This window comes from Carcharodon carcharias, chromosome 25, assembly GCF_017639515.1.
Source record: "Carcharodon carcharias isolate sCarCar2 chromosome 25, sCarCar2.pri, whole genome shotgun sequence".
NCBI lineage: Eukaryota > Metazoa > Chordata > Chondrichthyes > Lamniformes > Lamnidae > Carcharodon > Carcharodon carcharias.
The window spans coordinates 47,167,186-47,192,347 of NC_054491.1; the positions used below are offsets into that span (position 1 = coordinate 47,167,186).

The 25,162-nt window shown below is 44.0% G+C and overlaps 1 protein-coding gene across 2 annotated transcripts in view; it reads right to left on the bottom strand.

Moving 5' to 3' along the window:
- LOC121269635 (suppressor of tumorigenicity 14 protein homolog) overlaps positions 1-25,162 on the bottom strand; it is a 94,107-nt gene that overhangs the window by 28,078 nt on the left and 40,867 nt on the right. For both annotated transcript variants that reach the window (XM_041174387.1, XM_041174388.1), the window contains exons 4-15: positions 25,077-25,147; positions 24,339-24,496; positions 20,558-20,593; positions 20,018-20,252; positions 18,984-19,123; positions 18,184-18,278; positions 13,825-13,925; positions 8,250-8,380; positions 7,064-7,168; positions 4,613-4,720; positions 4,082-4,195; positions 2,124-2,249 (exon numbers count right to left, since the gene is read on the bottom strand). In XM_041174387.1, the coding sequence (XP_041030321.1) occupies positions 2,124-2,249; positions 4,082-4,195; positions 4,613-4,720; positions 7,064-7,168; positions 8,250-8,380; positions 13,825-13,925; positions 18,184-18,278; positions 18,984-19,123; positions 20,018-20,252; positions 20,558-20,593; positions 24,339-24,496; positions 25,077-25,147 (1,420 nt within the window). The remainder of the gene's footprint in view (positions 1-2,123; positions 2,250-4,081; positions 4,196-4,612; positions 4,721-7,063; positions 7,169-8,249; positions 8,381-13,824; positions 13,926-18,183; positions 18,279-18,983; positions 19,124-20,017; positions 20,253-20,557; positions 20,594-24,338; positions 24,497-25,076; positions 25,148-25,162) is intronic.

Sequence of the window (25,162 nt, forward strand, 5' to 3'; positions counted from 1 at the left end):
ATTGAGGTTATTAGCAGGGGGCCTGTGGATTGCCCCACTAGTGACTTCTTTCACCTACTATTCTTTATCTCCACCCAAACCAATTTGACATCCTGATCTCCTGAACCAAGGTCATCTCTAACTATTGCACCAATACCATCCTTGGTCAACAGTGCTACCCTTCCACCTTGACCTAGTTTCTTACCCTTCTTGATTATCATATAGCCCTCAATGTTCAGGACCCAATTCTTCTTATCCTGCAGCCACATCCCCACAATGACTATCAGATCATATTTATTTACTCTAATGTGTGCTAACATTCATGCCACACAAGTGTCAGGTAATGACCATCTCCAACAAGAGAGAATCCAAACATTGCCCCTTGATGTTGAATGGCATTACCATCACCGAATATCCCATTATCAACATCCTGGGGGTTATCATTGACCAGAAACAGAACTGGACTAGCTATATAAATACTGTGGCTACAACACCAGGATAGAGGCTAGGAAATGTGCAACGAGTAACTCACCTCCAAACTCTCCAAAGCCTGTCCACAAGGCACATGTCAGGACTGTGATGGAATACTCCCCATTTTCTTGGATGAGCACAGTTCCAACAACACTCAGGCTTGACACCATCCAAGACAAAGCAGCCCCTTGATTGGCACCATATCCACAAACATTCACTCCCTCCATCACCGATACACAGTAGCAGCAGTGTGCACCATCTACAAGATGCACTGCAGGAATATGCCAAGTCTCCTTCGACAGGACCTTCCAAACTGATGCCCACTACCATTTAGAAGGATAAGGGCAGCAAATAGATGGGAACACCACCACTTCCTGGAAGTTCCACTCCAAGTCAATCACCATCCTGACTTGGAAATACATCACCGTTCCTTCACTATCACTGGGTCAAAATCCTGGAACTCCCTTCCTAACAGCAATGTGGGTGTATCTACACCACTTGGACTGCAGCAGATCAAGAAGGCAGCACACCACCACCTTCTCAAGAGCAACTAGGGTTGGGTAATAGCCAGCGAAGCCCATGTTGCATGAATGAATAAAATAAATCATTTACTTTGTTGTGAATGCAACGCACATTCGGATACAAAGCCCTTAGTTTTGCCTTTTTGTTAACTTGTAACATCAAGACTTGACTATTGGTGTTTTCTTAGGTTTTATCTCTCTGTCATCTCCTGCTATTCTATGACCCTCATTTCCCATTTTACTATTATCTTGAATCTAACCCTTGATTTGCCACATCTGCCCAAGCTTAATCCCTACAAGCAAATAATATGCGCATATAAGAAATGTCTGGCAATAATCATGGGCGATTTTAGTCTTTAGATTTGATGATTTAAAATTGGCTAAGGTAGCCTGGAAGGCGAGTTCATTAGAGAGTATTTGAAGAGTTGTTTGGTAGCATAGAAGTTGAGTATTGCTGAAAAAGACATTTTCTTGAAGCTTTACATCTTGCACTCATCAGGACCATCGCAAGAATACCAATGTCAGGGGAAGCAACAACTTTATACTGTAGGAGAAGAGACTGCTGATTGGTTGGCAAGTGGACTCTGATTGGTACAGGCGTTGCCATGGAGAATGCACCAGTTAATGGTGACTGACACTTAACTGCCAAGCATTGTTTGAAATTTAAATCAAGGTACCTTCATTGTGATCCATCACGTCATTGCCCTGGAGAATGAACCAGCCATTGGCTATCACTTATTTTGTTTAGCTGAAACAGGCACAATTGTTTTTTTTTTGCACACATTGTACCTGTTTCAGCTTTAAGCCAATCACTGATAAATTTAATCAATAAAATCTGGATTGAAACTAAATTCCACCAGCTGACCTGTACCCCCAGAGCATTAGCCTCGGTCTCTGAATTACCAGTCCAGTGACATTACCACTATCTCCCAAAGCCAAGGTTGGATCAACCATTATCTTACTGAATGGAAAAGCAGATAACCCAAATAGCCTACTCCTGCTCCTATTTTCTTATGACCTTATGTTTGGTATCTCCTTCACTCTAAGAAGGGTGGAAAGGATTTAGTTCAACCAATAGTAATAAAGTTCAACCAATAGTAATAAGGAACACAGAAAGCCTAGTGGCTGAGATGCAACACATTGAATGCTTACTACAATTCTGCTCATCTGAACCGTCTGCACAATCCCGTGTTCCATCACATTCTGGATTCTTCTTTCGGATACAGAGGTTATTGCTGCATTTGTAGGTAGACGCGGTGCAGGTGACCGACATGCTTTCTACACAGAGGAAACAAACATCCAGTCCATCAGTCAGCCAACATATCAGCCCCACAGCTCAATGTTTCATAATCAATAGCTCCAACTTAAGCAACGTAAAGGTACTAAACAGTAGTCAGTACATGTACCGGACTCCTTATCCAGCACCCCAAAATCCAGAAGGACCCAAAAACCAGGACAGACATTTTTTATTATCAAAGAGCCTATTTACAGGATTCCATTAATGGCCCCAAACACAATTATTTTTCCCGTTAGTTAGCTCTTTTACCATTGGTAGTTCTTTCAGCACTGGTAGAGAGGTACTTCCGGTAAGTTGTGTTTCCAGGTCTTAAGAACATAAAAACGAGGAGCTGGAGTGGGCAATTCAGCCCCTCGAGCCTGCCCCGCCATTCATTACAATCATGGCTGATCTCATTTCGACCTCAATTCCAATTTCCCACCCTCTCCCCATAACCTTTCAACCCATTACTAATTAAAAATCTGTCTATCTCCTTAAATTTATTCAGCATCCCAGCATCCACTGCACTCTGAGGTAGTGAATTCCACAGATTCATGACCCTTTGAGAAAAGTAATTCCTCCTCATCTCTAATTTAAATCTACCACCCCTGAGCCTAAAACTATGGCCTCTCATTCTAGAATGCCCCACAAGGGGAAACATCTGCTCCACGTCTACTTTGTCTATCCCCTTTAGCATCTTATATACCTCAATTAGATCTCCTCTCATCCTTCTAAACTCTAGCAAGTAAAGGCCTAAACTGCTCAATCTCTCCTCATAAGACAAGCCCCGCATCTCTGGATTCAATCTAGTGAACCTCCTCTGAACCGCCTCCAGTGCAACTACATCCTTCCTCTAGTAAGGGGACCAAAACTGTGCACAGTACTCCAGGTCCGGTCTCACCAATGCCTTGTACAGTTGCAACAACACTTCCCTATTTTTATACTCTATTCCTTTAGCAATAAATGCCATAACTCCATTTGCCTTCCTTATTACCTGCTGAACCTGCATACTAGCTTTCAGCACAAGGACACCCAGATCCCTCTGCACTGAAGCCTTCTGAATTTTCTTTCCATTTAAATAATAAGTCGCCTTTTTATTCTTCTGATCAAAATGGATAACCTCACACTTATCCATGATAAACTCTGTCTGCCAAATTTTGGCCCATTCACCTAAGCTGTCCATATCCATTTGTAAATTTCTTATTTCTTCCTTGCAACTTATTTTCTCACCTATTTTGGTATCATCTGCAAATTTAGCTATAGTACCTTCTATCCCTGAATCCAAGTCATTAATATAGATTGTAAATAGTTGGGGCCCAAGGACTGAACCCTGTGGCACCTCACTAGTTACAGCTTGCCATCCAGAAAAAGACCCATTTATCCCAACTCTCTGCTTTCTGTTGGTTAGCCAATCCTCTATCCAAGCTAATATATTACCCCGAACTCTGTGTGATGTTATCTTGTGTATTAATCTTTTGTGCGGCACCTTATCAAAGACCTTCTGGAAGTCCAGATATACTACATCTACAGGATCCCCATTATCCATTTTGCTTGTCATGGTGCATTGATCCCCTGATCTTTGGGTTTGGCCTATTCCACCTCCACCCCTGCACCTAGGACCCAAAATCTGGAAAATCCGGAATAACCTGCACAAGCCAGTCCGAGCTTCCCGGACAATGGGTCATGTACCTGTACCTAACACTCGCAGGGCAGTTATAGCACAGGGTTAGATATGCAGTAAATCTCCCTCTTACACTCTCCGCATGAAAAACTCCCAGGGCAGGTACAGCAATATATACAGAGTAATTTCCAACAGTGAGATCCCGCTGCCTACCGTGCTGGCAGTCTTTCTCATCACTTCGATCTCCACAGTCGTCCACCTGATTGCATTTCTGCTCCTCAGGGATACACCTACCATTCGCACATTTCATGTCCTCAGGATCACACTCTGAGAAATAAAAAATAACAAATGTAACAATAAAGTTACTCCAGCGTCACTCTTCCTTTATATATTACACAGGCAGCCTGGTGGGGAGAGGAATCTGGAATAAACACTGAGAAAGGTGGGGGATGCAAGCGAGTGAACATGTGAAAGATGGTGGTGGTTAGGGCTAGGGTGCAGCCAGGAGTGGTGGTGCAGTGGTTGGAGCACCACTGGAGTGGGGGTCAGAGCACCACCAGGGGAAGAGGGGTTAGATCGGAGCACCACCGTTGAGGGGAGGAGGGGGAATCAGAGCGCCGCCGGGGGAATGAAATGGACAGGGTGGAGAAGGGAGCGAGGAAATAAGAGTGTAGATGGCAGAGTGGGAGATAGGGCATTGTAGCTATAATGGTAATCAAGTTATTGGAAGGTCTAGGTACTTACGGCAACTTTCCTCATCACTGTTATCACCACAATCATCAACACCATCACACATCCAGAACTTGGATTTACACAGACCCGTACCACAGTGGAACTGGTCTTCCTTACAATCTGTGAGGGAGAGAGAACAAAATCTGCAATTAAGCACTGTGAATCCCCAACCTCACCCAGGGACCCATCACTCCTCCTTCAGCCCAGGAACTCTGTTTGCATAAGAACATCCCCCCCAAATCTCCCTCCATCCCACCCCTTCTCCCCAAGTTCCGGATCCTTCACCACTGTCACTCTAACTCTTTTGGGAGAAGGAGGCTATTCAACCCCTCAAGCATGTTTCATCATTTAATTTTATTAGTCCATAGCCAATCTGCATCAAGCTATCTTTGCACTGTAGGGTTGGCAAATCAGAGTGAATTGTTCCAGCTTTTTTCCTCCAAATGTAATGATGTCATCGATTGACCTTTGACCTGTCATTTCCAAACCTGTGCACACAAAAGCCATCATTTTTAATTTTAGAATGAGACTCTGAGTCAAGCCTATTGGCGCAAAACTAAGTTTGGTTTTGGTCCTTAACAATCAATGAAATTGTTCTAGTGCAGCAGCAAAACTGGCAGCAGTGCTCCTCTTACCTCACAGACTCTTGGAACCTGTTTTCAGCTGAGGTCCTGGAAGCCTCTGAGGCTTTCTGGGCTGGACTGGACTGGATTGGTGACTTTGAATTGTCCAGGTAGGCAGGGGGCAGTTGAAAATTCAGTTACCCTTAATCACTCGCTCCTTTACTTCCAGGCTGCGGAAGCTCCTTTGTTCCTAAACTTCTCTCTCGCTCATTGCCTTGGCTCAAGGTCGGGTCAACTAGAGGCTTGCTCAGTCTCAGTGCCAGCTGCCGGCAGGAAAAACAGGCAGGGTGGCAAGCAGTGATGAGCATGCACGCACAGTCAAAATGTTCTATGTCATCGTGCTGAGCCTGTGTGGGGGGTGCTGCCTGTGAATGCATTCATCCATCACCGTTCAGTCACATGGGCTCTGTGGCCACTGGGAGTCAATTAACAGGATCCTATTGTTATAAAATCTCCCAGGCTGCTTTTAACAGCTGCAGGAGATTGACCAAGAATCTGGTAGTGTCCTGGCCATTCTGGGAGGGTTGGCAATCCTACTACACTGTATCCTTCAATATCATTGAAAGCTGTCAATCTCAGCGGTGGAAGTTCTAACTGTATTCTTTGTCGGAAAGATTTCTGGATTTCTCCCACTTATTGTGTGAAGTGATCCCTCAACTGCCCAGTTCTCAATTTATTCAGCTCCGGTTTGCGATTTCGCCACCACAGGAATTAGTTTCTCATTCCCACCGTACTGAATTCTTTAAAAGTTTTAAACATCTGAAACAGATCAAAACCTCAAGGGGATCCAAAACTAGTTTATGTAACCTATCAGAATAATTTAACCTTCTAAACTGCACCCCCTCCAAAACTAATATATCCTTCCTGAGGTGTGGTGGCCAAAACTGAGTGCAGTTCTTCAAATGGAATTTGAAGCATAATTTCCTTGCTTGGATAAATTGATAAATGCTATCAATCTATTCACTCTTGCTGATGGTTAATGTACAAGTACAAAAATTAATCAATATGTGCATGGATATCTAAATCTCTTTGCTCCTCCACAGTTAATGTTCTCTCACCATTTAGAAAATATTCCGATTTATCTTTCTTAGATTCAAAGCAAATGATCTCCTACTCGGTCCATCAGCTACAAGCACACTCACACCTGTCTGCAAATCCCATCTGTTCAGTACAATTAGTACAAGTGCACTCATCAATTTATTTGATTCAAATTATAGAATTAAAACTAGAATCCATAAAAGAAACCATGTAAAATCTGTGAAGTTAAATTACCTGCACTTGGTAGTAATTTTCCCACAACGTTCTGCTGAACAGATCTATGGACAACCAAGGGGAAAGGTATGTGGGGCAAGCACAAGGTAGGTGGTTTACAGTGATGCTTAAGAACTTCACTATCCTTTCCTGCCAACAGATGGAGAAACCTGCCCTAATTGGCAATCTGTACAGAGGATGTACCCTACCTTCCACTTTCATCACTTCACCAGCCTTCAGCTGCCTAGTCACTAAGCTCTGGAATTCATGCAGCACCTCACACGTCAACTTTTCTCAGCTCATCCTCCACTTCAACCCTGTTCCCATCCTCGGATATCTCAGATCTGCTCATAAAACTCAAGCTGTTGTATTTTTGTAGAAAATTCTTACAATTGCATATGGGTTCTGGTTCACTCTTCTCACTCTTGCCTATCTTTAGGCTATGTTTTGGAGGGTGCTGTATTTGTCCCAGTGTTTTCCTCCCGCTCTAAGTACAGGCTGTATGCGGTATGTTTTTCATAATTATATCGCCCTGCCCGCACTCCCCTCACCCACTCCACACAAACATTAAACTGATGTGGGCACTCACTGCAATTTATTTCATCACTGTTGTCCCCACAGTCATTCCAACCGTCACACACCAGGTCCTTCCCAATACAACGGCCGCTGGTGCAGGCAAACTCATCAGGGCAAGCTGCAGAAACAGACAGACCAGATCCATCAGCCCTCACACTTTAAAAACAATATAAATACAGGTTGTTGTTCATGTAGTAAAATGTCCCAAAGCACTTCATTAGAGTATCACCAGACAAAATATTATCAAATAACCAAAAGCTAAATTTTAAGGAGTGCCTTAAAGGAGGAAAGTGAAGCAGCAAGGCAGAGAGGTGTAAAGAGGGAATTCTAAAGCCCAGGACCTCGGCATCTGAAGGCACAGCCACCAGTGGGGGAGTCATAAATAAGAGGGATGCTCAAGAGGCAGCCATTGTTTGGATTGAATGCATCATCAAGGTCAAGATGCCAATCCTCAAAAATTAAAAATAATCATGTCATGACTTATCATTAGATAAGGAAGGAGAGAGATGTGGCCAGGGTGGGGGGGGGCGGTGGTGGAGCATTACACACGCACAAGAAAAACACGCGGGAGAGATGTATAAGCGGGGGGTCCACATGCACAAGAGAGAAACACAGTTGGCCACACAAGTTCGAGACATGTAGGATGCCCCAGACAAAACACAGACAAATGTTGGGGTCCCAGCACATGTGGGAGAGAGGCATGTGGCACAGACTTGCCTGACATTCGAGGGGCACTAGGTGTGTGCGAGACACGCGCAAGGGGATCTGCCTGCATGTGTGCAGAAGTAAGAAACACGGTACGAATGAGGGAGAGATGGAGAATATGGCATGAAGAAAGGGGTAAACGCACGGGGACCCTTGGAACATGCAAAGGAGACACACACATGCAGGGGAGAGGGAGATTTGGCATGCACACAAAAGAGACCGAGCTGTGTGCAGATGTAAGAGAGAGAGAGATGAGAGTGGGTGTGGCGAGGCGCAGCTCAGGTGAGACACACATATGAGCCTGCTGGCTGGAGGAAGATAAAATAGGCAGAAAGAGAGTTAGCAGTATGTGTGCATAAGAGAGAGGGACACACAGAAAGAAAACAAAAAGACATTGTAAACTGGGTGAGCATAAGCGGCTGTACCAATGTCAATTCAAAATCACTCACTAATTCCCTCTTTTCCCCTCCCCCAATTGTCCCTTTGCAACTTACGTTTATTTGCATCATAAGATTCAAAGGTAGCAGAAAATCCCCGGTCTGACTCTGCTGCATCAGAATGAAACTTGACCGTCATCTCATTTCCCTCACCTAGTAGAACCAGCACTGGTTTCTTCCCACAGATCCTGAAACACACATGTCGGATAGTGTTTAATCCCACAACAAATTGTATTTATATAGCATAGTAAAATGACTCAATGTGTTTCAAAAAAATAGCTAACAAAATTTGACCCAAAGCCATAGGACAGGTGACCATAAGGGAGGTCTTGAGGTGCAATGGCCAGAAGCTCCGATTCCAGTCTCACTGCAGGACTTTATGGCCAAGGGAGGTGTGTGTCAACTTATAAATCCTTCCAGCACACGCCAATGGCAGGTGGTAAGATGGGAAAGATTCCTGGTTGACCACGTGATGGAAAGAAACTGCAGCCTCTATCATCACTATTCATAGCTCCAGGCTACAACATGCATGTAAAAGTTCATGTTGCTGCAGTGACCTGAACTCCGTGGGGTCCAGTTGGCTCAGTTGACTGGATGACCGGAGTGGATCAGATTAATGCCAACAACTCGGAGTTCAATCCCCAGTTTAGCTGGGGTGGATCCTTACCCTACCCATGGCAGAGATCACAGCATTGCGGGTTGGACCTGCCCTCAGACAGAGAACTGAAGGAGAGGTGACCAACTGCTTGATCAAAGAGATACTGTTTAATGAGCATCTTAATTGAGGAAAGATAGGTAGAGGAAAGCAGAGGATTAGGCCGGAAACTACAGAGCTTAGAGACAAAGCAGCTGAAGGCATGGCCAGTAATAATGGAACCATTAAAACTGGGTAGGCAGAGGATCCAGAATTGGAGGAGCAGAGAGAGGGTTGTAGGGCTGGTGGAGGTTAGAGAGATAGATGGGGATGAGGCCACAGAGAGATCTGAAAAGAAGAATGAGAATTTTAAAATCAAGAAGCTGCTTAACCAGGAGACAGCGAGCATGGCTGTGATGAGTGGGCCAGCGAGTTAGGTTACAGCAGAGTTTTAGACGAGTTGAAGTTTATGGAGGGTTAAAAACGAGAGGGCAGCCTGTATCATATTGGAATAATGGAGAACACATGTAGTAAAAGCATTGGTGAGGGTTTTAGCACCAGATTGGCTGAGTCACGAGCAGAGATGGGCAATATTAGAGAGGTGGAAATGGAAGATCTTGGTGATGGATATGGGGCCAGAAGTTCATCCCAGGGTCAAAAAAGACATGGAGGTTTTGAAGAGTCCTATTCAGCCTCAGATTGCAACAAGCAGAGGGAATAGAGTTGATGCTAGGTTAACAGCTTGGTATAAAGGATATAATAGGATAGTGTTATGAAGATTGTTATTAATTTGTAATGTCATTGGCTGGACATATATTGAAATATTCAAAAAGAACACTTTTGCTAACCAAGGACACTGGCCTACAGCAGCTTCTATGTTGCATTGCGAGGAAAGATGTTGCCTTGTGGAGACAGAGCCTACAGAGCTCTCAGAAACAGTGGTTAAGATAAGCCCAGAGAGAGTCCAGAGAGGTCAAGTGACACAGATCTTCAGTGTAAAAATATACTGGATTTGAACTAATAGTCAGAGAGACTGTCACAGGGGCAACAGTCTTACCACCATCTCCCCAGCTTCTTCCCCAAAACCACTTGTCACAGCCGTGCTCACTGCCTCCTGGTTAAGCAGCTTCTTGATTTTAAAATTCTCATTCTTCTTTTCAGATCTCTGTGGTCTCATCCCCATCTATCTCTCTAACCTCCACCAGCCCTACAACCCTCTCTCTGCTCCTCCAATTCTGGCCTCCTCTGCCTGCCCAGTTTTAATGGTTCCATTATTACTGGCCATGCCTTCAGCTGCTTTGTCTCTAAGCTCTGTAGTTTCCGGCCTAATCCTCTGCTTTCCTCTACCTATCTTCCCTCGTTTAAGATGCTCCTTAAACAGTATCTCTTTGATCAAGCACCTCATTGCTACAAACAGAGTTCTTAAAGGAGGATTCCAGCTCAACACTGCTGTCCCCAAGAGAAAAGGGAATCAACCAGCTACAAATGCAGAATGACTGTTCCAGTGAGAAACCCAAATACCAGCAGCTACTGTGGAAAGTGACCCTTCAACTGTAAACAAGCATCAAGACAATCAGTTAATTATTCTTTTTTTCCTGACTTTACCTGTTACTTAGTCACGTTTTAGGATCTGATACTCTGCAATTTTATTTGTTTTTTGCATGCTTTGAGGGGGGTGACGTTGGGGACAGGGGTGGACTGGCTGTGTTTGATTCTGCATTAATAGATAGTTGGACATATTTGTACATTTTGAACCTTGTGTTAATAATTTCTGCAGCTTTACTCGAGTAAATGTTAGCAATAAAACTAACTGTTTACTTGTTAACTTAAGGAACCTGGCTGGCTCATTTCTTACATCAAGCTACATGTGGTTAAGTATATAATATATATGGTTTTGAATTGGCAATAACACCACCTTTCCAAATTCAAACTCTCTTTGACCCACTCCTGAGTTGGTTACAACAGAGGAGTCAGCTCAGCCCTTCTTACCTGGTCATAACAATAGTTAAAATAGAGAGTGACAGGAACAAAGGAGAAGAAACTACAATTCATTATAAAGTTTAATAGTTTCAAACCAGTCAGTACTAATATCTGTACACTGAGTGAAGATGCAGGGCTAAAGAGTACCTCTTTAGGATTCAGCAGACTCAGATTCAGCACATGTTGCCATTTTATTGCAATTTAAGAATATCAAAGGATTTATGTAAAGAATTGCAGTTACTTTACAGTCGTATTTGGTTTCAGTTGTCAATATCATGGAAAGGATGAGGTTTATAACTGTGAAACTGTCTTATCTTTTGCTGATAGGAACATAGGATCATAGTGCATAGGAGCAGGAGTAGGACATTGACCCTTCGAGCCTGCTCTGCTATTCAATAAGATCATGGCTGATCTGGTTCTGGTCTCAACTCTGCTGTCCTGTCTTCATCCCATAATCCTTGATGCCCTTGTTTATCAAAAAATCTATCTAAGGCAGCCATAAATAAATTCAATGCTTCCACTGCTTTCAGGGAAGAAGAATTCCACAGAATAAAGACCCTCTGGCCTCCTCATCTCAGTCTTAAAAGGGAGAACTCTTATTCTTAAATTTTCATTCCTCATATCTCTCCTGCATCTCTTGCCCAAAACGCTAAATCTGTCTCTCCTGGTCCTTGTACCATCAGCTCATGGGAACAATTTTTCTTTGCCAACCTTATCCAAAGCTGTCATCATCTTGTACACCTCTATCATATCTTCCCTCAATCTCCTTTGCTCCATGAAGAACAACCCCAACTTCCCCTACCAAACTTCCCTGCTTTTCAATATCTATTTATGAAGCCCACTATACCATTTGCTTACTAATTACTCTCTCAATATGTCCCGCCACCTTCAAAGAACTTCAAAGAGCACTAGAACTCACACTTAGGTTACTTCACAAGGTAGAACTTTACAATATCAATGGGAAAGTTTACATGTTGATTAGGAATTGGCTCCAATCCCATAACCAAAACATTGTCATTAGCAAAGATGTGGTTCAGCCTGGAGGCAGCTACTGCTGGCGTCTTCCAGGGAATGGTCTTAATTAATGACCTAGACAGTAGTGTTGGAAGAATGGTCAGTAAATTTGGAGATTACAACAAAAGCTGTTCAAAGGATAAGATGTAGAGAAGTGCAACCAAATCCAGAAGGATTTAGATGTGCTCAGGGAGAACACCAAACAATGGCAAATGGCAATCAGGTTAGATAAATGTAGAATCATAGAATGGCACAGCACAGGAGGCTACCATTTAGCCCATCATGCCTGTGCCAGTTTTTGAAAGTGCCATATGCAGCATCATGCACAAGAGTTTTTTCTTATGCAGGGAACAATACAAAAGACATTTAAGAGAAAAAGGTCTTGGTGTTACTACGCACAGGTTACTAAAAATATAGCTAAAGCTAACAAAGTATCGTGTTTTGTTAACAGAACCACCCAATGTAAATCAAAGGACTCCATTTTGTCATTATACAGGTCATCTCACTGCACCTAGTGTTAGTTCTCTCATATAGCGCATGGTCTAGTAGCCTTGAAAAAAGTCTAGGGAGTAATCATTCCCTGCTTAAAGTACCTCAGCTACTCAGATAGACTTAAGGACTTTGGTCTGTTTAGTTCAGAGATGCATAGACTTGAAAAATCTCTATCAAATCACGTTCAAGTGGCTGGATAGTATCCATACTGATAGATTATTCCAGTTTAACAGAGTGGGGAGCACCAGGGGACATGATTTAAACTATGTGAGAGTAGGAGTGGGCAGGATGCTGTTTAGCTCTTCTTTTCCCAGACAGCAGCAAGCCTGTGGAATACATTGGCAGATGGGGTCGTGGATACTGACTCTCTGCAGCACCTTCAAGAGGGAACTGGGCCAGTTCCTGACCAAGGAACAGATCACATCATATCCAGGGTACATGTCTTTCTAAACAACACTTCGTCTATATGATTTCCTGACTTAGCTTAATCACCCAAGGGTGCAGGAGAGGGATTTTTCCCAGAGTACCTTTTCACTTGGGGCCCTCGGTTTTTGCCTCTCCCATGGGTTTATGTGGCTGTGGCTGTGTGAGATGGATAGATCGGGAAGCTGTGCTTAGTCATGATGATCCGAGCATCTTGATGTAGAGCTGGTTTGATCATCGTTTCCTGCTGGTCAATTTCAAATAATAAGCTTGTACTTTGTTGATATTTAATAATAGATTTGTCTCTGGCATCTGATCCCATATAATTTTGGTGGCTCTCGTCCACTGATCTAGCGGCAGCCATCAGTGTTACTGAGGGCACTCTCTCCTACATCCTCACCCTCAATCATTTTATCTTGAATATCAGTCACAAACACCTCCTGATCCCAAACCTTCAACTGTTCCTCACAACTGAAAGCTGAGGAAATCAGCTCTTAACTTGTGTGTTTTCCACAGGGGTGCAGACAGAAATAGCTGGAAGTACACCAAAGATTAGGTCCTTTAGCATCTGAGAGAGATTTTATGGGAAACAGTCTTGGCCATGGTGCATCTGTTAGAGCCATTTGTAGAAGAAACTAGAGACACCCCCAAACTCAGCCTCACTCATTCCAGTCTTGACCTCCCCCAGCTCCCCACTTCCCTGACCCCTAGGTCAGGAACCAACTGTTAATACTATTTTAATTATTGGATGTTTAATTTTAATGCAGTGGTGGGTATTAAGTGGACATTTATCTGTACTCATATGTAAGACTGGTTGTCAGATGTGGCAGTGCAAGACGTGTGTCTCTATGTAACAGCTTGTAAGTGTATAAAGACAAGGTTTCAGTTCTTTCCTCCCCACCAGCAACCAGTTCCCCAGCTTCACCCCCCAATTCCCAGCAGCCAATTCTTCACCAAACCCAGCATTGCACTGCTCCACCCAACCCCTCACCCTCATTTATTCAGGACTAAATCACTAAGCTGTTCCCCAGAACCATATCTGCCACAGAGGGCTGAAAATCAGGGCTGTGCCCAGCTTCAACAACTCACCTCTGGTTATTTATTTCCACATAGTCCTTGCAGACCCCATCTTTCAGCTCTTGAAGGAGGAACACCTTGAACACCACTTTTACTTTCATGGAAGGAGGCACCTGAGGAGGAAGAGGATCCACACTTAACATGGCTTCACAAAGAAGAGTATACAGATAACACCAGAAATAGTAAATATCATAACACACAACCCTGGAGGAGCTGAGAATCTAACCATTGCCCTTGGCATTACCATAACTGAATCCCCCACTAAAACACCCTGGGGGTTACCATTAACTAGAAACTGAACTAGCCTTATAAATTCTGTGACTACAAGAGGTCAGAGGCTGGGAATTCTGTGGAAATTCTCTCATCTCCTGACTCCCCAAAACCGGTCCATCAGTGACAAGGCACAAGTCAGGAGTGGGACGGAATAGTCTCCACTTGCCTGGGTGAGTGCAGCTCCAACAATACTCAAGATGCTCAACACCAGCCAAGACAAAGCAACACGCTTGATTGGCACCTTAAACGCTAATTCTCTCCACCACTGATGCACAATGGCAGCACTTTGTACCATCGACAAGGTGCATTGCAGAAACTCACCAAGCCTCCTTTGACAGCACCTTCCAAACTCATGACCTCTTAAACCTAAAAGGACAAGAGCAGCAGATACATGGGAACACCACCACCTGCAAGTTTCTCTCCAGCCACTCACCATACTGACTTGGAAATATATCGCAGTTCCTTCACTGTCGCTGGATCAAAATCTTGGAACCCCCTTCCTAAAAGCACTGTAGATGCAGAGATGGACTGCAATAGTTTAGGAAGGTGGCTTGCCAACACCTTCTCAAGGGAAATTAGCTATGGGCAACAAATGCCAGCAATGCCCACATCTCAATAAAGAATTTTTAAAAAACGTGAGTGTGGAGCCAGAAGCTTGGGGAATTACAAATGTTTCACCCTGTTTGAATAAATAAGCAAAGGGATAAACTCAGCAACTATAGGCCTGTCAGCCTAACATGAGTGGTGGGGAGACTTTTACAACAACTGACATTGAGATAGCACCTTTTCCATAATGAAACACCCAAGGTGCTTCACAGGCACATTATAAAACAAGTATGACACATAGAAGCATAGAAAATAGGAGGAGTAGGTCCTTCGATCCTTTGAGCCTGGTCCATTCAATATGATCATGGCTGATCCTCTATCTCAACGCCCTACTGCAACTCTCTCCCCATACCCCTTGACGCCTATAGAGTCCAGAAATCTATTTCCTTCTTAAATATATTCAGTGACTTGGCCTTCAGAGCCTTCTGTGGTAGAGAATTCCACAGGTTCACCACCTTCTAAGTGAAGAAATTTCTCCTCATCTCAATCCTTAATGGCCAAACATCCTCAGACTGTAGGCCCTTGTTCTGGACCCGCTTCAGCCAGAGGAAACATATCCCTACATCCAGTCTGTCCATCGCCATCAGAATTTTATACATTTAATGAGATCCCCTTTCATTCTTCTAAACTCCAGTGAATACAATCTCAATCCCAATCTCTCCTCATATGACAATCCTGCCATCCCACAAATTAGTCTGGTGAATCTTCGCTGCACTCCCTCTATGGCAAGTATATCCTTTCTGAGGTAAGGAGACCAAAACTGCACACAATATTCCAGGTGTGGTCTCACCAAGACCCTGTACAGCTGCAGTAAGACATCCTTGCTCCTGTACTCAAATCCTCTCGCAATGAAGGCCAACATACCATTTGCCTTCTTAACTGCTTGATGCACCTGCATGCTTGCTTTCAGTGATTGGTGTACAAGGACATCCAGGTCCCTTTGTACATCAACATTTCCCAATCTATCACCATTTAAATAATACTCTGCCATTCTGTTTTTCCTACTGAAGTGGATAACTTCACACTTATCCACGTTATACTGCATCTGCCATGTATTTGCCCACTCACTCAAACTGTCTAAATTGCCTTTAAGCCCTTTAACATCCTCCTCACTGCTCAAATTCACACAAAGTTTCGTGTCATCAGCAAACTTGGGAATATTATATTTGGTTCCCACATCCAAATCATTGATATACAATGTGAATAGCTGGGGCCCCAAGTACTGATACGGTAATCCACTAGTCACTGCCTGCCAATCTGAAAAAGACCCATTTATTTCTACTCTCTGTTTCAAGTCTGCTAACCAATTCTCAATCCATGCCAATATATCACCCCCAATCCCATGTGTTTTAATTCTACACATTAACCTATTATGTGGGGCTTTATTAAAAGCTTTCTGAAAATCCAAATACACCACATCCACTGGTTCTCCCTTATCTATTCCACGAGCTACATCCTCAAAAAACTTCAGTAAGTTTGTCAAGCTTGATTTCCCTTTCATAAATCCATGTTGACTTTGTCTAATCCTGTTGCTATTTTCTAAGTGTCCTGTCATTATATCCTTTATAGTAGACTCTAGCATTTCCCTATTACTGATGTTTGGCTAAGCGGTCTGTAATTCCCTGATATTTGACATGAACCACAAAAGGAGATATTAGGTCAGATGACTAAAAGCCTGGTCAAAGATGTAGGTTTTAAGGATCATCTTAAAGAGGGAAAGTAAAGTAGAGAGAGGGAGCGTTATAGGGAGGGTATTCCAGAACGTATGGCCAAGGCAATTGAAGACATGGCTTCCAATGGTGGAGCAACTGGGGATGCACAATTCATCTGATTTTGAGGCCAGATAACTCATAGGATAGTGACGATTGTGGAGCTCGAGGAGATTACAGAGATCGGGAGGCTTGAGGCCATTTAGGGATTTGAAAACAAGAATGAGAATTTTAAAATCAAGACATTGCTTGACTCGGAGCCAATGGTGTCCAGCGAGCACAGAGTGATAGGGCAACTGGACTTGCTGCAAATTGAGACATGAGCAACAGAGTTTAGATGACCGGAGGATAGAATGTGAGAGACCAGCCAGGAGTACAGTGGAATTGTCAAGTCTAGAGGTAACGAAGACATGGATTAGTGTTTCAGCAGAGACGAGCTGAGACAGGGACGAAGTTGAGTATTGTTATGGAGGTGGAAATAGGTGATCTTAGCAATGGTGCAAATATGAGGTCAGAAACTCATCTCAGGATAAAATGTGATACCGAGGTTGCAAACAGACCGTTTTAATCTCATTCTGTAGCCAAGGAGAGGTATGGCATCATAGTAGGTAACAGAGTTTGGAGTGGGGGCTGAAAACGATGGCTTCCACCTTCACAATATTTCATTGGAGGAAATTTCTGTTTATCCAGTATGGATGTCGGATAAGTAGTCTGATAATTTAGCAACAGTACAGGAGTCGAGAGAGGCGAAGGGGATGTAGAGCTGGGTGTCAGTCAGCATACACACTGTGCTTTCAGATGACGTCACTGAGGTGCAGGCCGTAGATGAGAAATAGGAGGGGACCAAGGATAGATCCTTGGAGGATATGATAGGTAATAGTGTAGGAGTGGGAAGAGAAGCTTTTCTAAGTGATTTTCTGGTTACAGTTATATAGGGAACCTGATATAAGAGCAGACCCACCCAGCTGGATGACAGTATGGACAGGAGGATTGTATGGTCAACTGCGTCAAAGGCTGCAGGCAGCTCCAGAACGACGAGAAGGAAGAGTTTACCTTTGTCACAGTCAGGCAGGATGCCATTTGTGACTATGATAAGCCATTTTGATACTGTGGTATAGCAGAAACCTGATTCAAACATGGAGCTGTGGGAAAGTTGGAAACAAATCTGGGAGGTGACAACGTGTTTAAGGACTTTAGAGAAGAAAGGGAGGTTAGAGATAATAACAGAGAAAAAAAATAATTGCCGCTTGAAATTCAAATGCAACATGGATTTTTTTTTAATGGCAAATCATATTTGGTGAACTTCATTGAGGTGTCTGATGAGGTAACAAAGAGGGTTGATGAGGGTGGAAAGGTTGATTTTGTGGATGTGGTATTTGACAAAGCACCACGATAGATTTGCTAGCAAAGTTGAAGCCCGTCAAATTAAAGGGACAGTGGCAGCATGGATACGAAACTGACTTGAGGGTTGAGAAGCCGAGGGCAGTGGCAAACAGTATTTTTCAGACTGGAGGGCAGTATACATTGGCATTCCTCCAGGGCTAGACTGACCTGTTCGGGGTTTGTGGATGACACAAAACCCAGAAATGTAGGAAACCATAGTAACAGGATATATGGCATAGACTGGTGAAATGGACAGACAGGCAGACTGGTGAAATGGACAGACAGGCAGACTGGTGAAATGGACAAACGCATGTTTGATAATATTTAATACAGTGAAGTATGAAGTGATACATTTGTCAGAAGAAAGAGTTAGAATGCATATTGAATTGCACATTCTTACCCTCAAAATCCAGGTACAGTCTGCTCGAGGTGGGTAATATGCTGGATAGTATGGGGAAGAGAAAACCCCGGATCCTTCGAGAACCTTTCTGCACTCTATCAAAAACAAATCACCTTTCTCATTAATAGGGCATTGCTATACATCTGTAAAAGCACTGATACTCTGGGATTGAATAGACAAGAGGGCCTGTAAGGAAGTGCAGGCCCCAATAATTTTGGCAAAAAAATCAGCAGGAGGGAGTGCACCTAAAGGTACAAATAAATGAGATGTGACACTAGAAAGCACTTTCATTATTGTTTCCAACAAAATACCACATCAAAGACAATTAATTAAACAGCCACAGGAATATGCGATCAGCATCTCAAAAGGGAGGGGCTTCAGTTGGAGAAGGGAACCCCACCATAGCATTCACAATCTCACAGGAAGGAACAGAAAATGAAGAAAAAACTCCTGCCAGTTTCACCAAAAGCATTGATTACTTCAAGATTGACCACACAGCTGAAACCATTCACCATCTCACACCTCCAAAACGGCACTGGTCACCAACAGGCCTCTGGCTCTTGCTGCCGAAAGGGGTACGAGGAAAATACATCATAAAATGTGATTCTGTGATGTACAACACATTACAAAACACCCACCATTCACTTCACAGACAGAAAAACAAGACAAATTAAATTGACATCCAATATGGAATAAGCATCAGTGGCACTCTCACTTGGGTCTAGTCCAGATTCAGGGTGAAATCCTAGTTCGGGTCTCAGTCCAGTGCCCTTGAATTCAGACCGCAATGAGATTTTTACCTTTTCTCTTTGGCAGCTGCCTGAACACTGCTTTAAATCCCGGGTAATTCTCATTATCATCGGTTATCAATGTCACAAGCATCACATTGCGAGAGGATATCAACTTAAGTGCATTTGTTGGAGGATAGACACCACAGCGCCTGTCAGAACAAAAAAGATACAGGCTCTATTAGGCCATCTGCTATATATATTGTCACCAGTTTTGCCTGTAGGTGACATCACAACAGGTTTCCCACCAATGTAAAGCTCCAGTCATAGTCACATGCAGTTGGGCTACTCCACAACTAGACAAGTTGCAGGCTTTCGATCCCTGTTCTCTCACAGACAACATGACAAAATCTTTTGAAGGAAGACTCACTCTGTCCTCACTCTCTACAGGAAGTCACACAAAATCCATCAGTGGGTAGAAGGATTGATACTATGCAGCATTGAAGTGTATTCACTGTTTTGGTGCAGCCAATGTTCACAGTTAAATTACCACAAGCAGCAATGTGATGCTAGCCAGGTCATCTACTTTTAGGTGTTGGTTATGGGATGAATATTGGCCAGGACACTGAAGAGAACTCCTGCACTCTTCTTTACAAAATGCCATGCATTCTTTTACACACTTGAGGGCAAAAGAGCATCGGTTTAATGTTTCATCTGAAAAATGCATCTCCGACAGTGCAGTGCAGTGCTCCCTCAGTAATGACCCTCTGGCAGTGCAGCACTCCCTCAGTACTGCCCTGGATCCACAGCTTGGAGTATATTGATGCTAAAGATATTCTAGTTCCAGACTGTGGATTATCATTTCCACCATGACCCAGCATATTGGAATCTCTGAATGAAGACATCCCACCAGCAGCAAGCAGGTGCTTTCGCAGTCCAGGGCAGGTTGGCTGCACTGTGGGAAACACAAACTCATAACTGACTGGGAAATATGGAATTGAACAGAAACAGGAAAACTCAACCTTGCAAATAAAGGCCAGTTGGGCCAGAAGAGAAAGGCATGTTTCGACGGGGAGTTTTCAAGTAACTTCCGACTCCTCACTTACTCTGTTATTTCTCGTTTTTCAATTGGACTCAGCGAGTCATAAACTGTGACAAAGTCATTCTGGCAGATTTTCTCCAGGTCAAACGTCACAAAGTTGAGTTCAAGAATATGGTCAGAGTCTGCCCGTATAACCCATTGACACCAGGAATCAGCAGGGTAGGGAGAATGCGGAAAACCTGGTGATGTGAATGTGCTGTTCGTTCCGGGCGTTGCATGCATGTCATAAGAGCAGCTTTCTGTCAGAGAGAATGAAAGAATTATAAACCACGGACAACTAAATCTTCCATCTGTATCCTGCCCCTCCTATATTCATAGAACAAGCAGCTCCATCATACAGTTCTCTGCCGTCTTAGGGAAATTGCCAAGAACAGTAGAAAACCAGGCTCAAATTTAGTCCCATACCCTGGCACCAAATACCCCTGCCCACACACCCCAAAATCTGCAGCCCAAACCATCGAGTGCTGCTAACAGAACGGACATGGCAGATCCTTGCCAGAAGCTACACCTCCGCCTCTTCAGGCTCAGTGTTCCGGATACTTACTGTCCTTTGGTGGCTTCACCTTCCTTGGATCGGCACCTGAAAGCACAAAGTGCAAGTATTAACACAATTCTGGGGCAGAATGTGCCCCCCACCCCCCCACAACCTAACCAAACCACTTCCTCCCATCCCCACATTATCCACCAATGCATATCACATACACACCTTCCCCCACCACTGCCCAACCCTCTCTCCTCCTCATCAACCATTGACCCACCCTGCTGCAACACCCACCCTACCTCTCGTGCCCAACCCCTTTGACTGTACCAAATTTCAAACCCAGGGCAACCATCGAGTGCCAGTTCATCTACTTCCAGAATGAAGAAGGTTGGAAGTTGGCTGGGGAGATGGTGGAGTAGTGGTAACGCCAATGGACCAGTAATCCAGAGGTCCAGGCTAATGTGTTGTGGACATGGGATCAAATCCCACAATGGCAGATGGTGGAATTTAAATTAAATTAATTACAAAATCTTAACAATGGTGACCATGACAGATATCATCAACTGTTTTAAAAACCCATCTGGTTCATGGGTGTCCTTTAGGAAATCTGCCACCCTTACCTGGTCTGGCCCAGATGTGATTCCAGAGCCACAGCAATGTAGTTGACTCTTAATTGCCCTCTGAAATGACCTAGCAAGCCACTCAGTTCCAGGGCAGTTAGGGATGGGCAACAAATGCTGGTCTTGCCAGCTATACCCATGTCCCATGAAAGGATAAATTAACCCTGCCAGCCTGGTCCCGAATTTCTGAGGGCACAGGTATCCTCCAATCCTCATTCTCTCAAGGGGCACTGACAGTGCCCTCATCAGGACTATGGCACAAGATAAGGCAGCTGATCATGATCAATACAACCTCAAAGGTGTTTTAAACGAGAGGTTTTGACAGACCAGGACTCCAAGCGTGAAGAGAAACCATTCCTAGAGATGCTCTGGCTACAAGTGGATAAGTAAGGCTCAAACCGGGGAGGGTAGTCTTAACCCAACTAGGAGCAGGAGTAGGCAATTCAGCCCTTCGAGCCTACCCCACCATTCATTACAATCATGGCTGATCTCCTTTCGGCCTCAATTCCAATTTCCCACCCTCTCCCCATAACCTTTCAACCTGTTACTAATTAAAAATCTGTCTATCTTCTCCTTAAATTTATTCAGTGTCCCAGCATCAACTGCACTCTGAGGTAGCGAATTCCACAGATTCACGACCCTTTGAGAAAAGTAATTCCTCCTCATCTCTGATTTAAATCTACCACCCCTTAGTCTAAAACTATGGCCTCTCATTCTAGAATGTCCCACAGGGCAAACATCCGCTCCACATCTACTTTGTCTGTCCCCTTTAGCATCTTATATACCTCAATTAGATCTCCTCTCATCCTTCTTAACTCTAGTGAGTATGGGCCTAAACTGCTCAATCTCTCCTCATAAGACAAGCCCCGCATCTAATCAATCTAGTGAACCTATTCTGAACCGCCTCCAATGCAACTACATCCTTCCTCAAGTAAAGGGACCAAAACTGTGCACAGTACTCCAGGTGCAGTCTCACCAATGCCTTGTACAGTTGCAACAACACTTCCCTGTTTTTATCCCTTTAGCAATAAATGCCAAAATTCCATTTACCTTCCTTATTACCTGCTGTATCTGCATACTAGCTTTCAGCGATTCATGCACGAGGACACCCAGATCCCTCTGCACTGAAGCATTCTGAAGTTTCTCTCCATTTACATAATAAGTCGCCTTTTTATTCTTCCAACCAAAATGGATAACCTCACACTTATCCACGTTAAACTCCATCTGCCAAATTTTAGCCCATTCGCCTAACTGTCCATATCCATTTGTAAATTTCTTATTTCTTCCTTGCAACTTACTTTCCCACCTATTTTGGTGTCATCTGCAAATTTAGCTATAGTACCTTCTATCCCGGAATCCAAGTCATTAATATAGATTGTAAATAGTTGGGGCCCAAGGACTGAACCCTGTGGCACCCCACTAGTTACAACTTGCCATCCAGAAAAAGACCCATTTATCCCAACTCTCTGCTTTCTGTTGGTTAGCCAATCCTCTATCCAAGCTAATATATTACCCCTAACTCTGTGTGATCTTGTGTATTAATCTTTTGTGCGGCACCTTATTAAAGGCCTTCTGGAAGTCCAGATATATTACATCTACAGGATCCCCATTATCCACTTTGCTTGTCACATCTTCAAAGAACTCTAGCAAATTGGTCAAATACGATTTACTCTTCATAAAACCATGCTGACTCTGATGGATTGCATTTTGACTTTCTAAATGCCCCATTACTACTTCCTTAATAATGGATTCCAACAATTTCCCAACAACAGACGTTAAAACAGCTGGTCTATAGTTTCCCACATTCTACCTCACCCACTTTTTGAATAAGGGCGTTACATTAGCATTTTTCCAATCCACTGGAATCTATCCAGAATCCAGGGAATTTTGGAATATTATAGCCAATGCATCCACTATCTCTGCTGCCACTTTCTTTAAAACTATAAGTGGAGGATGGCTTTGTGGGCTGCAGAGAGCTCGACGAGAACAAAGAAGGAAAGTCAACCCCAGTCACAAGAAGCCATATGTCACTTTGATATAGTTGCTCCAGTGCTAAGGCAGGGGCCAAATCTCATTGAAGACATTTAAAGTTGATTTGTGAAGAGACGGCTGGGAGGCAAAAAGGCATTTATGGGCTTGAGAGAAAAGCGAGATTGGACTCGGGCTGTTGATTTGCAAAGACAGTGGGATTTGAAAAAGGCAGTTTAGGTTTTGAGTGAAGGAGAAGTAAGTGCAGATAGGAACTATTACCCAAATCCATGAACAGCGTGGGAGGGTCACGTGGATAAAGTGATCTTGGAAAGATTTGTGTGGGTGGGTGGGGAGGGGGGGAAAGAGGGGGCGGGCGAGGGGGCGGGGGGAGGACAACGGGCGAGGGGGCGGGGGGAGGATAACGGGCGAGGGGGCGGGGGGAGGATAACGGGCGAGGGGGCGGGGGGAGGATAACGGGCGAGGGGGCGGGGGGAGGATAACGGGCGAGGTGGGGAGTGCTCAGGGTGGGTTGAGTGGGGAGCTGCAAGTGAGGAAATGGCTGTGCAAATATGCAGCAGTATTTTGGTGAATGAAAGGTTAGGCTCGTGACTCGCAGTAGTTTGTTATATCATAGCCAGACAGAGGAAGAGACTGTGGGGGGTGGTGGTGTGGGTGTGGGATAGAAGATATGGTTCATACATGGGAGTGGAAAGGTCACACCAGATGAGGTCAAGGGTGCCCATGAGTATGAGGAGAGTCTGGACACAGAGCAAGGGTTCAGGGAGGTCAGGCAAATAACAATGATGAAGAGTTATACGGACTTGAAACGTTAACTGTATTCCTCTCTGCAGATGCTGTCAGACCTGCTGAGATTTATCCAGCTATTTTAGCTTTTGTTTGAGGCAAATGACAAACTCAGGCAAGGTCAAGAAGAACGGAAATGAAGATTGAAATTACTGAGGGTAAGGCTTCTTTTGGGGCAGGGGTGGATGTGGACATTTCAGCAGGGGAATGGGGAGAACTTGGGGTCCAGCAGAGGTAAGAGGGTAGAACAGGGAGAGGTGCTGGATGGGGAAGGTGGTACAGGAGCATTAAAGGGAACATTTGTGGTTAATTCTACAATTTCTTTCTTCATCTCAATCAAAGAAAATTCACAATAAAATGTTAATGTAGATGTAATTGTAGAATCCACAATCAAACAAACAAATAGTCATTCACTCTGCACTGAACACTGAAAAACAAGCAGTACTTACGATCGATAACCATGTTGTTAACCCTTAACGATTTAGAAAAAAATCTTGGGTGAGACCTAGACAGCACAGATAGAGCACCAACGGCTTTATCAAGTTCGGCCTCCTTCTCTGGTGGGACTCGACATTCAAGCCAGTAATAAGCGATTACAGAGCCTTCGCTGCAGGGAGGAGGAGGAGTCAGGTCAAACATCACAGAAACATTCAACCCTTAAGATTTCCCAAAGCTTAAAAAACTGAGAGAACATAAGGCAAGGAAGTTCAATCTTCTGCATACAGGACAACAATTCATGAGAAGTTGTCTTGCTCCTGTACAACATCTGCAAACACTGCAAGTCCCTAGGCTCAGTCCCCTGCACCCAGTTAGGTAGGGGAGACATCAACCTGGGTTCAGGATACTGGTCACAGTCCAATGGCCCCTGGTGCAAAAGGCATAGTGAAGTCAGTGTGTGTCCCAGGAACTGATACCTCAGGAACTGGTAATCTCCACCTCAAGAATCAAAAATTATGGAACCAGATTCCTCCTGAGTATCAGGAATGACAAAACTTTAGCCCACCCACCCTGTCTCCCTCCCCCACTAGAATCAGGAATCGTGGAACTAGAGCCTCGAGAATCAGGAATTCAGGAATCATGGAACCGGACTAGACCAACCCCCACTCTGAGAATCAGGAACCATGGAATCTGTACTGCGATTAAGCCACACAACCCACCTCAGGGGTGGATTGTCCAAGTGAGCATACCTGAATGCAGTGACAGTGGACTGGACATAGTACGGAGCCAATCCATCGGTTTTCGTGTAAGTTTCCTGAAGCTGAAATAGTGAAAA